Genomic DNA, 13,019 nt, shown 5'->3' with positions numbered 1-13,019 from the left:
TACATTTAAAAGTTTTTTTTTTTTTTTGGAAACACTAACAGAAACATCAAAAATGATACAGGTGTACTTTGCGGAAGGAAAAAAAAACGTCTACATTCCTGAAAGAGAAGATGCCAGGAAGTAGCAAAGCTGTCCTGCGAAAGAAGTTGGGGTGGGAGAAAGAGTTTGGAAAGGATTAAAGATCAAAGCACTTTATGATTTTTTTTTTTATCACATAATTCATTTTCTAATGTGAAAACAGCAACAAAGAACAATAATGCAATACAGCAATGGATACACCAGGGAAACGTTGATATTTAAACGGCTAGATAATTCATATTTTTTTGTTTTGTTTTTTTAGGATAAATGCAACAGAGGTCAATAATCACAAAAGTTTTTTTTTTGTTTTTGTTAAAAGGTTAGAGAGAGATCAGTCAATGACTAAACATAAGTAACATCTTTCAAAGAACTATTACCGATTATTAGTTTTTATTTTTTTTTTCTTGTTTTGCAGATGGGCACAGAACTTGTAAGAATGGTAGAAATAGGACGAGAACATGCATAATATTAACTACACACCTTAAAAATGATGAACCATGCAGGTCAATAGTAGCACTAATGGTCTACGTCTGATTCAAGAAACCACACGACGTCATCGATCACGGATGCATGGTAGAACAGTATTACGGAAACTTTTTGAGAACGCCCGTTTTTCTCAATTTCGGGGTGGAAAAAAAAAAGGATTTTTTTTTTTCTTCCTATGATTTCTAACTTGCTTGAATAATATGAGTAATGAGCATTTAAAATATCAGCAAAAATCTGCAAAGGTTACGCTATATTTTTTGTGTTCCAATAAGTTGCACATCTTAGTTGGAAAAAAAAAAACAGGAAAAAAAAAAAACCACGTCAACAGCGATGAAATGAAAAAAAAAAATGCTTGTGCCATATTATCATAATCTGGAAACCAAAGTTTCTTGATTTTTTTTATTTTTATTTTTTTAAATCTCGTGACACAGTATTGTAAAATCAAATATAATGGCATACATATGGTGCCAGATGCTACAAATTATATTTAAGCTATTTATATAAATATATACTGGAAAAAAAAAAAACCTGCCAAAAATTTGTGTTCTAGTATCGCAAGAAACAGAACAAGCGGTTTTATTTTTGTCTTTCTTGATGTTAGAACCAGTTTTTAACTCTGCGTATGTTTCTTTAAAGATGGGAGTCAAATGCTCTTATTCTCAACCTGTGATTTATCCTCGCGGCATTTTGACTACAACTGGTTAAAAAGTAAAATAAAATCTTTTCCTTTTTTATTTTTTTTTTATTTATTTATTTTTTTTTTTTTAGCCTGACATCAGAAGAGGGATCCGAATTTTTTTCCAAAAATCCTCATTTTTCACTTACGGAAAGGAAAAAATGTACTTAACTGTAGGCTCTCAATCTTTCCAGATATTCCTCACCCAGAACTGTCTAACATCCTTCACCCTCTAGAAAAATAAGTTTACTCTTCTTTTTTTAAGACAGCCGCCGCCGCCAGAGTCTCCTCGTCATGGCGCGCGCTGTCTGGAGCTAGTGCATTTAAGTGAGGATTTGTATTGCACGGTTTAGAGTCACTGCTTAAGGCACTTTCAGAGTGATTGGAAGGTCGGACGTCTCCCGAGCCCCCGTTGATCTGGGAAGCTTGTTTTTCCACGTTCCCCACTCCGTTCTCGGCCAGAGATCCATCTGAAGACACGGCGGATGATTTGGAGTCTTCGGATTGTGTCTTAAGCTCTTTGGCCACTTCGGCGGCAGAAGTGGCGTATGGCGGCTTGGTCTACCGGTAAAAATGCACACAAGTCATAGTTATTAGCGGAAATTACAGCAAAGACGTATATTTCTAAGGGGATGACAATCGTCGGAATGGGCTGTCTTAAGAACGTTCACCCTCTGATAATGGGCCGCTGCAAATATCCTAGCGATCAGCGGAAAAAGGAGCAAAGCGCTAGTTTTCCGGGTGGCAGAATAGTTTGTGGGCAGAAATGTAATTGTTATCGGCAGCACACAATGCGGCATAGGGACAGAATGCGCTCATCTGTATTCGTCAGTCTTTGTTGGGAGGGATAGTAAATGAGTGCCAATCGACATTGTGAGAACGCAGAGAAGGCTGTATCATATCAACAGTCGCCGATTGGCGGCACCGGTCACCTGCCTGCAGTGGGGAAGTCAGGGGGTGGAGAGTATGTAGTTTACTTTTTTCTATTTTGTGTAGCATACGCTAACTATTAGGCTTCTTTTACACTTACCGGGTTTTTTGCAGCCCGTTATTGCGGGTCTTTTTTTGAGGGCCGCATCGCCGCAATTTTCAAGGTCTGCCGCAATAATGGACCGCAAAAAACTGGCGGATCGCCGTTTTCCAGGCTCCCAATACTATGGCAAAAGTATTGGGGGGAAAAACCGGAAGTGACAGTGCACCGCAAAAACAAGCTTCCGTTGTTTTTGCAGCCCCATTGATTTACAATGGGGGCTGTGTCCATAAGCCGTGAAGAAGATCGAGCAAGCTCGATATTTTTTCACGGCCATAAATACGGCCTTACGGCATACGGCGCTCCTACGAATTTTTGCGGCCCCATAGAAAGCAATAACGGGCCGAAAAAACACGGCAAGTGGGGTTCAAATCTGCAGTCACTGACTGCAGACAGGTGCATCCTCACATCAGAATTCTCCAGTGCAAAGAGAATGCATTCATGTGACAGCAAGTATGCAATTTGCAGACTTTCGATCACATTCCGACTAGACTTGTCAATTAACTCGTATTCAGAGGAGCCGCTCAAGTCTAGTTAGAATGTGACTGCACTTATGCATATTGCATACTTGCGGTCATGCACCCGCATATTTTCAAGGTGGGTACTTGGCACTTTGTAGGGTTTACAGATACATAGTCAGGCTTTACATTTTTAAGTCTTGAGTCCTACCAAAATGTTAGGTGTTTTGATGCGTTTAATTGTTTTTAGATTTTAAAGGGAACCAGTCAGCTGATTGCACCTACACTCCAATATCAAGCCCTCGATAGTTTCCAGCTCAGGTCAGTAATGTACCTGAAAGGGACCTTGATTTTTGTATCCTCCTCTTCCATAGTATTTACCCCCTCTTCCAAAAGTTCTTATAACAGGGGTTGATATAACTCCTCTGGGACGTCTGAAAACAATATAAAAATAAATAAATAAAATTACATTTCTGATGCTCCGTAAAAATATTTTTGTTAGGAATCAATCTGTAGGAAATCATTGAGCTAGGATATGGACATACTGTTTGGACAAATACCTGAGAGTCAATGTTGGTGTTATTATCAAAAATTACCAACATGAGAGTATTGGAACATGGCATACATACCCTCTATTTGGTCCACCAACAGAAACCACCTGCAGGGGAAATGGTCCTCTGCCACGTCCACGTCTTGTTCCTGCCCACTGGCCGACCACCGTCCCGGCTATTTCAAGCTTTCCTCCCTGAGAAGGAATGGGCTGGACCCCTGAAGACATGAACAAATCACAAGTGTTTGATGTAGCTTAAGACTGGCTGTAAGATATCTCCGACATGCCAGATGCGAAATTGCTGCACCCGGATGGCGTGCTCGCTCGTAATGATCGCTGATCTAACGAGCCGACTGGCGTTCGTCTACTTACGCCATTCGATCGACTGACGCGTTTACATGGACAATGATCAGGAATGACAGTTTCCTCTGTGAAAAGGGCTCCTTGGGGGCGGGATGTACACGACCGCCCATGAGCTACTTGTGTGCAGATCAGCAGACATTTAATAGGCAGCTTAGACAAGTTGGCAGTATTTTCCTACTCATGCAGAACGATCAGTAATGGATCCTTCTGTGCACATAGGTTGCTATTGTTCTCCATAGGACAATGTGCTGCCGAGAAGGATGATATTTTTTTATTTTTTTTTTTTTAAAGGGACTTGTCTTGTGATAACTAATTGATTGCTGGGAATCTTCCAAGAGTGATAACTTTTTTATTCGATATAGCAGTATGAGAGATTTTTTTTTTTACAGAAGTAGTTTTAGGGTCAGAAATTTTCAATTGTGGAGAAATGCTTTTCCGACACTGTTCTTTGTGTTATGCTTTTATGGCGTTCATTGTGCAGTAAAAATTCCTCAGGACAAGACAATTACAGAGATAGAAAAAAAAAAAAAAAACATCTTTCCTAAGTGGTTAAAAAGAGTTTAGAACTTTGCAAGAAAGAAACCAAAATGGCAATTTTGGCGTTTCAACTTATTTCCCTTTGTGTTTTGTGAGTATGTTTACAGATCTTTATGTTTTTAGAGCTTTACAGATTATATTTAACTTCTTCATTTTTTAAAAAGGGAAGACAGATGATTCAACTTTTTATTATGCTATTTTTTCTAGGTTTTTTTTTTTACTTTTCCTGTATTTTTTAGTACTCATAGGGAACTTGATCATGAGTATTCTAGAATACAATAAAGTATTACAGTATATAGCGAAAATCACAGTCTTCAATGAAGATAAGCCTGTGCCTGGGATCAAAATAAAACCATGATGGCAGAGAGGTGGGGGTGGAGGGCTCAAGCAGGCCCTGGCAACCTATCGAAACCCACAATTGCACTGCAGGGATCAATGTGCTCCCAGCCGGATGCCCATTGTGATTGTGCCGCTTATACGCCGCTGTCAGACATTGACATTTTAGTGGCAAAACAGCAGCGATCAAAGCCAGCTCTGATAGCTGCTATCGGAGGCCATTGCAAGCTGTATAATACAGCCAGCACCAGCTTTGTATGGTGCAGGCTCAGATTCTGAGCCAGCTCCCAATATAGGATGTATTCGTGCGTCTTAGATTAGGAAGGGGTCAACCTGACACAGGCATTCTTACCCCAATTAAAAATGTGCCGCTATGATCAGAATTAAATCTTCCTTTGGTAACAGGGTTACATGAGCCTCGTGCAAACCCGGTGACCTCCACCTAATCTGTTCTGGAAACCTCCATCTTCCTTAAAGTGTAGGACGCACCCGTTCTAATATTTCCTTCTCATGAAAACGCAACCAATCAGTAGGTCCAAATTAGCATTTGAATTCGCCACACACACGTACCAGAGAATCCTCCTCTTCCTCTGCCTGGAGGTGGAGGCATTGGTCCAAAAGGTCGTGGATACATAGCAGCAGGGTAGAAAGGCATGGCAGGTGGCGGTGGGAATGGCAGTGGGTGGTTCTGCCTGGAAAAGTGTAGCCCTTCCAGGATACTTTGCCTCATCTTATCCACCTTGGCAGCTTGTTCAGCCTGGAAAAGAACACAACGCGGCTTACTGCATTTTGCATGTCCTTTTATTGGGAATTATCTGGAATAATTTGGGGTCTCGTCTTGACTAAAGTTGCTGCTCTTTAACCTGATCCCTCGGGATGATTCCCGGACACGGCCAAAGACATTTTTAAGCCTTGGCGTTACTGGGATATCTCCATCAGCCATCTACAGGTCCAGGGCTGTGAAGTCGGTAAGCCAAACCTCCGACGACTCAATTTCCATGACATTGACTGACTCCACAGCCCTGGGTTAGACGATAACTACGACAATAGTAGGGATCTGACTACTGGATTGATCGTCACAGTGGGGTCCCACGTCCCCCATTTGAATGAACTGCCCGCACTCAACGCCATCTTCGTGTCCAGGAAGATGTCCACTGTACCTGCTCCCAACGCGATTTCTCTACATGCCCAAGATGTCCGACTGCTCAAGCACTTACCTAGAGCTCTGGGGACATACCTGACCGTCACAGAGGTCAATTAGTGAGGCCTTTTCCCTGGTGGCTTTTATGAGCTTGCTTTGAAACAATTTTCCGTCAAAATACATCCAGGGACAGCAGTGCTCCCAGGGAATGGGTTGTCCGCAGGCGTCGTTGGCCAGAAGAGCCATGTCCACGCCACTCATGAATAGGGCAGACAGCTGGATCCCTCTGGGGTCTAGATTATCAATCTACAACAAGAATAACCAAGGTGAACAGACAAACAACTAAATGCAGATAAGTTACACTTGGAAAAAAAAAACAGCTGTATAAACTTCTGAAGGCAACACACAAACTAGAAGTTTTGGGACTGTGACCTAATGTGAAGGCATCATAGCAGAAATGGGTCAAGTTTTACATAAAAAAGTAGGTCATTTTTAGTACCGTCATGTTTTTACTTTGGGTAGAAGTTTTTACAGCTCTCGTGATGGGATCTAACCCAGCTTTAAAATAACTAGAAATGACATAAAAATAGTAGAGGTGAGAAAAATTATTCGCAGAAGCCACGAGGTTAAGTCCATGGCCACCGGAACAGAGCACCGAGAGCCTTCAACTACCCCTGGCATCCACGGCATTTCTTCTTATGTCGGCCCTGAGATGTTTAATATTGCAGAGCGACTCGCGCATGACGTCACGAGGGTCTACTAAACAGAAGGGACACCGAGGAGGTCACCGGTACTTGGAGGATCGCAGTGCTCTGCAACCGCACCGACTACTGACATGGCTGCATAACATTTCACTCGGCTCTCACAAAATAAAAATAAATTCACAATATGAAATATTTGCTCCAACATCACAACAACGGCCCAAACTGCTGCTGAAAAGGAAAAACTACTAGGGAGCACATTTAAAGAGAATCTGTCAACAGTTTTTTTCCACCTAATCTGAGGGCAGCATAATGTAGAGACAGAGATCCTAATTTCAGCGATGTATCACTTATCGGTCTGCTTACTGTAATTACTTTTTTATCAGTAGGAGATCATCATTAGAGGACTAGTAAACCTGCTGCCAAGAAGTCAAGCATATTCATGAGTTCTGTATAACCCCACCCCCAGCACTGATTGGCAGCTTTCTGTGTACACTGTACATGGGCAGCCAATCAGAGGTGTGGGCGGGGTTATACTGAGCTCAACATTCATAGAACTGGTAGATCTGCACCAGATAAAATAGTGATTTTTTTTCGAAATGCAAGCAAGCAGCTCGGTGAGTCATACGTCGCTAGAATCAGGGTCTCTGCATCTACTTTATTCTTCTATCACATGGAGTAGCAAAAACCTAGTGACAGATTCCCTTTAAGTCTAAAATCAAGACAGAAGAGCATGACCAAGTAATTTGTGGCACTTACCTTGAGCTCTTGAAGCTGATCAGGCTCATAGAGTTTTGGTGACAGTGCTTGGGTGAGGAAGGCATCGAGTTCCTGGCGACGAAGTATTCGGATGCCGGGCCACTGTACCATATACCTATAGAAGAAAAAAAAAAAAAAAAGTATTGCGATACTGGGTTTGTATAAATTGGTAATTTTTACTGTGTGACTTAAACTGAGCCTGTCAGGACAAAATGACTATGCAAACCAAGCTCAGTGCACACCTGATATGATTGAACAGTTCAGATCACCATCCATCTACTTGTTTTGCATTTATCTTTGTCCACTCTTCCCTTAAATGACAACTCTGGCTTTACAGAAGCCAAATAAAGAGAAAGGTAGATAAAAAAAAACAAGCAGGTTGAAAGGTGCGCCGAGCGCCTGTGCTTACTTTGAACATTATTTTCCGCCGACAAAAATCGCTTTAATCTTCTAAGTTATGTTCTTTACAACTGACCTCATTAGTCGTCCCGTTTTATAAATACACTTAGTAACCACTTGTATCAGATATCTAATAAATACATTTTTAAAGGATATTTAAAAAGGGTCATTTGTAAAATTAAGTTCATGTCGTTGGTATTTACCCCTTTACTTTGCAGCCAATATTATTTTTTATGTTGCATTTTTTCCCCTTTTTCCAAGAGGCATACTTTTACATTCTGTGGAAAGCACCTTATCAGGACTTATTTTTTTCTTTTTTGCAGGACTAGTTTTGGTTTTGATCGAGACTTATTTATTTTACTATACGGAAATTGTGGGGTGGGAGAAAAAAAAAAATGCAATGACGCCATTATTTTATGGGTTTTGTTTGTACAGCATTCATTGTATGGTAAAAATTAACAAACATTCTCCAGGTCAGTACAATTATTGCGATAGCACACTGGCATAGAATTTTTTTTTTTTTTTTTATAGTAGTGGTGAAAAAAAAATCAGAAGTTAGAGAATTTTTTTTTTAATGTAGTTTTGGGTCACCATTGTCAGAGATCCACAATGTTTGCATTTTTTCCATCATTAATACTGTGTGAGGTCTCGTCTTTTGCACAACGTTTTTATTGATACCAGTTCGGAGGACATACAATGTTTTGATCTTTTTTATTGCATTTTTTTCTTCTAGAAAGGTCTGGTGACTGTAAAACCACAATACCTATTTTTGTTAGTTTTTTATTTTTTTTTTTATTTACAGCGTTAATCATGTAGGTTGATTAAACTTTTCATAGATGCACTTTTTAGGACACAATAATAAATATGTTGATTTTTTTTTTACATCTCTTTTTAATGGCAGGAAAAGGGTGCGATTAAATTTTTTTTTTTTAAAGCCTCCTTGGTAACATGAACTTGACCCTGAGATCCTCTGACGGTATACCGTAATACATTAGTATATGGGGCAAGTGCAATCTCCCTGCAGCCTATGGCGTCACAGGAGTAGCGAGGAGGCAGCGATGGTGGCCTTCAGCAGGCCGCGTCTGACAGGGTAACCCATTGGTGCCAACTCATCGGTTTGTGGGCGGTTGATGGTAATCTGTGCATGCGAGCACTGGTATCTGATCCATTTAAATGCTGCTGTCAGATACTGGCTGTGCCATATAAATAGATAACAGCAGTGATCAGAGCCCAGCTCCATTCGCTGCTGCTCCAAAAGACCATTGAACAGTCAGACAGGATCATAAAAAGTAGTCTTTAACCAGCTGCTGCAAAACTACAACTCACAAAGCATGCTGGGAGTTGTAGTTTCATGCCGGCAGGAGGATCACAGGAAACAAGGAATTGTTCTGTAACATGCTGGGAATTGTAAAAAAAAAAAAAAAATAGATGTAAGCCACTTACCGTAAAACACAGCACAGCACCATGAGGTGAGTGGGCACGTTGGCGGGATTGAGCATGGCCGGGGTGTCAGATCTCATGCATGCCAGGAAAGCTCTCATCCTCCGGTTCTTGTCTTCCACTGCTTTTCCCAACCAAAGTTTCTTCAGATTAGGGCAAGTCCATTCCCTGAAAGCAAGGGCTTCCACAAGCTCTGGGGTCTGTGGGGACTTGCCCTTGTAGGTGGCCCACTCCTTAATAATGACTGGGTAATCTGTAAGGTACACAGTGAGTCAGGCGGGCGGAGAACGCTGCAGCCAGACCACCCTGTCCTGACGTAGTTCCAGTACTCCCGATTTATGCGCAGTGCAGTCGCTCTCCGCTGTCGTCCTGCCGGCGTCGCTCTGCCAGTGTGTTTTACCTTTAGCATTCACTTTTCCCCCCCCTGTGCGCTCTCTGCTCCTGTGCAATACTTTGCCTGACCGGTTTTATCTTCGGCCATCTATAATCAGCTGACTGGATGGTTTTACAATATTGCTAGCTGGTTTCTAGCAGAGCTCAACTCTCCTGCACTCCCCCCACAACATAGCTTGTAATAACTTGGCAGTGCAGAGTGGAGTCTGTTGATGCAGATGGTAGAATAACCACCCTCTGCCATTCACAGAAGGCAACAAACAGCTCAAGTCTGCAAGCTCTGCTGTGGAGGATTGCAGGAGAGTTGAGCTCTGCTAGAAACCGTCAATGATCTAAAACTAGCACAGCATCTATACTGATGAAGATGGCAGAAGAGAGCATCGATCAGGCAGGGTACTATACAGGAGCAGGGTGCACAGGGTAATAAGGTGAATTCTACACTTACATTAGCACGATGATAACTCAGTGGTGGGGCTAGGATGGAGCACACAGGACATGGGTAGGGGTCTGCAGCACCGAGGAGAAGCAAGAGCTGCTGGAAGTTTTAGCAGAATAGGACAGCCCGTTCAGCTACATGAAGCACAGAGGGGCAGATAGACATGAAAAAGACATAAAAGTACATGAAAGAAAACTATTGCTGGGCTTAGTCTGTATATTAACAATAAGTATGTATTTACTGTGCTTTCTGAAAATAAATGCGATTATGAGAATAACCCTTTAGTCACAAAAGGGCCGAGTGTTAAAAACTGAAACTTCCTGATCCTTATATTTCCCAGAAAGATGATGCTGTTAGAGTCAGGAGGCCCCAAACACTTAATATTGTCAGGCGATCCGGGTTTGGTAGGTTTAAAGTGGTATTCCCATCTCCAAGATCCTATCCCAATATGTACTAGCTGTAATAATATTATTAGAAAAAAACTCCAATTAGAAATGTAGTATAATTCTTCCGATTAGGCATGTCACTTACCCTATGTACAGGGCAAAGCAGTAGCTTAGTGGTCGTAACCAGCTGTCACTATAGGAGCGGCTGTGATCATGGATACCCAAGAAACTTCCATGCCCTGCACATGGGGTAAATGACACAGTGAATCAGAAGAACTACACTACATTTCTAATTAAAGGTATTTGTTAATACTGTTATTATACCTACTACATATTGGGATAGCGTCTTGGAGACAGGAATAGCCCTTTAAGTCATATGTGAACTAAGATTCCCAATACACAAACCAACCAAATTTCCTTTTCTGCTTTATAAAACTAGATTAAGCAGACATTTTTGTGTCTAGTCTCATAATTCCTTTATACATATATAGAGAGCTGATCTTTTCTGCTCGTAGCTGTACAGCGTAGAGTAGATCACTGGCATGCAGCTGGGCGTCAGCTTTGGCCAATGGAACATGTGAAAGGTCCGTCATCATTACTCCCTTTATATGACGCGGGGTCACTTACAGTCGGGGGGCATTCTGTTCTTTCTGAATGCCAGGCGCTCCGTTTTCTTCCTGCTTTCTGCCAGGCTGAACAGGACTCCGTAGACATACTGGCGCACCGCTCGGTAAAGGATTGCTGCAGGAGGGAGGTCCTTGTTGGCTTCATCTTCTATTGTAACTGGAATTTTTATTTCGCCCTTTTAGATATATAATATATATAAATTAACAAACCTTATAGTGAGGCTTATCTCAGATCATTGCCCATAATTTTCTTTCTGTTTCCCCAAAAGCAACAAATTTGTTTATGGAAAGGGTAAAGGAGTTTACTGGTTTTGAAAAAAAAAAAAAAACCTGTTCCCCGGCTACTGTTTGTTTACAAAAAACTGCATTACTCTGCCTCCTATGGAAGGAGGATGGAGACATATAGGTGGAGGCAGGATGGAAGAACAAATGGGGGACATGATGGGGGGGGATGTTATTACAGGAAGGTGCAAGAATGTAGGATGTAGGACATTATTACTGCTCTGATGCATTTTATTTTTGAGGACACGGTTTTCAATGGGGGAGAGATCCTGTTACTGTGCAGGGCAACACTCACCTTTCTCCATCTGGCGTAGCGTAGAAGTTGAGGAAAAATTGGGGAATGTGCTCTAGATAACTTATTTTCTACAGAGACGAATCCTGGCTGGAAGTGATGGTGGTCTGTGCTGGATGAAGATGAAGGACTTCAACTAGAGACACCACCGGTGAGTTAGTGTATTACCTGTACACTGACACTATATACGGTGTACAGAGTTCCTGTGTATAATGTCACCGGTAATCCCTGTATTCACATTGACAATATACAGAGCTCCTGTGTATAATGTCACAGGTGATCCCCATATTACCTGTCCACTATATAATAATAATTTTATTTATATAGCGCCAACATATTCCGCAGCGCTTTACAAATTATAGAGGGGACTTGTACAGACAATAGACATTACAGCATAACAGAAATCACAGTTCAAAATTGATACCAAGAGGAATGAGGGCCCTGCTCGCAAGCTTACAAACTATGAGGAAAAGGGGAGACACGAGAGGTGGAACAGAGCTCCTGTGTATAATGTCACACTGACCACTGTATTACCTGTACACTATCCACAATGTACAGAGCTCCTGTGTATAATGTCACCGTGATTACTGTATTACCTGCATAATGACAGTATATACAGAGCTCTTGTGTATAATGTTACTGGTGATCCTTGTATTACCTGTACACTGACACTATATACAGAGCTCCTTTGTATAATGTCACCAGTGATCACTGTATTACCTGTACACTATATACAGAGTTCCTGTGTATAATGTCACTGGCGATGCCTGTATTACCTGTACACTATATACAGAGTTCCTGTGTATAATGTCACTGGCGATGCCTGTATTACCTGTACACTATACACTATATAGTATATACAGAGCTCCTGTGTATAACGTCACCACGATCCCTGTATTATCTGTACACTATATACAGAGCTCCTGTGTATAATGTCACTGGTGAGTCACTATTACCTGTACACTGACACTATACACTGTATACTATGTACAGCACTACTGTGTATTATTGCACTAAGGCTATGTTCACACATTGTTTTTTTCAGCTTTTTTTCATGCAAACTTTCACCTGCATTTTACAGTACCTGCAAAGCTTATGAGATATCAGAAATCTCATGCACACAGCTTTTTCTGTCCTATATTTTGTGCAAAACCTTGGGTTTTGCAGAATGGAGCAAGCCACCTTCAGCATTTTTCAGCTTTTTTTCACCCATTGAAAGCAAATGGGTAGTAAAAAAAACACAGGTATCAGTTTTTGCTGTGGTTTTACTGACAAAACCTGATGAAGTAGAATAAGATTTTTTTTTTGCACTAAACTTTATCAGCATGGACAAAAGATAATTGTAGCATGACAAAAACGCAGAAAAAAACAAAGCAAAACCCGCTTTTTTTGCAGTAAGTTTCTTACTGCCAAAAACGCAACGTGTGAACATAGCCTTATGGCAATATTAGTATTGTGGGTTTTTTTAAATTAATGATCAGTATTGTAGTGGTCAGTCACTATGTGGTGGTAAAATCTGATCTGATCATGGTGTTATGGATTTGTCCCTTATATGTGGTAGTATACATTTCTTAAAATAACCCAGGTGACACATTCCCTTAAGGAAAGATAAATATATACCCAAAAAGTATTGAAATGTTTAATAAAGTA

General features: G+C 41.1%; 1 protein-coding gene across 1 annotated transcript in view; it reads right to left on the bottom strand.

Moving 5' to 3' along the window:
• Positions 1–369: 369 nt before the first annotated feature.
• FAM120A (family with sequence similarity 120 member A) overlaps positions 370–13,019 on the bottom strand; it is a 58,269-nt gene continuing 45,619 nt past the window's right edge. Inside the window, exons 10-17 of the mRNA XM_069736749.1 lie at positions 10,797–10,971; positions 8,958–9,207; positions 7,116–7,230; positions 5,752–5,961; positions 5,085–5,271; positions 3,358–3,496; positions 3,063–3,162; positions 370–1,801 (exon numbers count right to left, since the gene is read on the bottom strand). Coding sequence (XP_069592850.1) covers positions 1,487–1,801; positions 3,063–3,162; positions 3,358–3,496; positions 5,085–5,271; positions 5,752–5,961; positions 7,116–7,230; positions 8,958–9,207; positions 10,797–10,971 — 1,491 coding nt within the window. The 3' untranslated portion in view covers positions 370–1,486. The remainder of the gene's footprint in view (positions 1,802–3,062; positions 3,163–3,357; positions 3,497–5,084; positions 5,272–5,751; positions 5,962–7,115; positions 7,231–8,957; positions 9,208–10,796; positions 10,972–13,019) is intronic.

This window comes from Ranitomeya imitator, chromosome 8 (assembly GCF_032444005.1).
Source record: "Ranitomeya imitator isolate aRanImi1 chromosome 8, aRanImi1.pri, whole genome shotgun sequence".
Lineage (NCBI taxonomy): Eukaryota > Metazoa > Chordata > Amphibia > Anura > Dendrobatidae > Ranitomeya > Ranitomeya imitator.
Note: the sequence above shows the minus strand (reverse complement) of the source record. Positions and strands in the feature narration are given on the sequence as shown.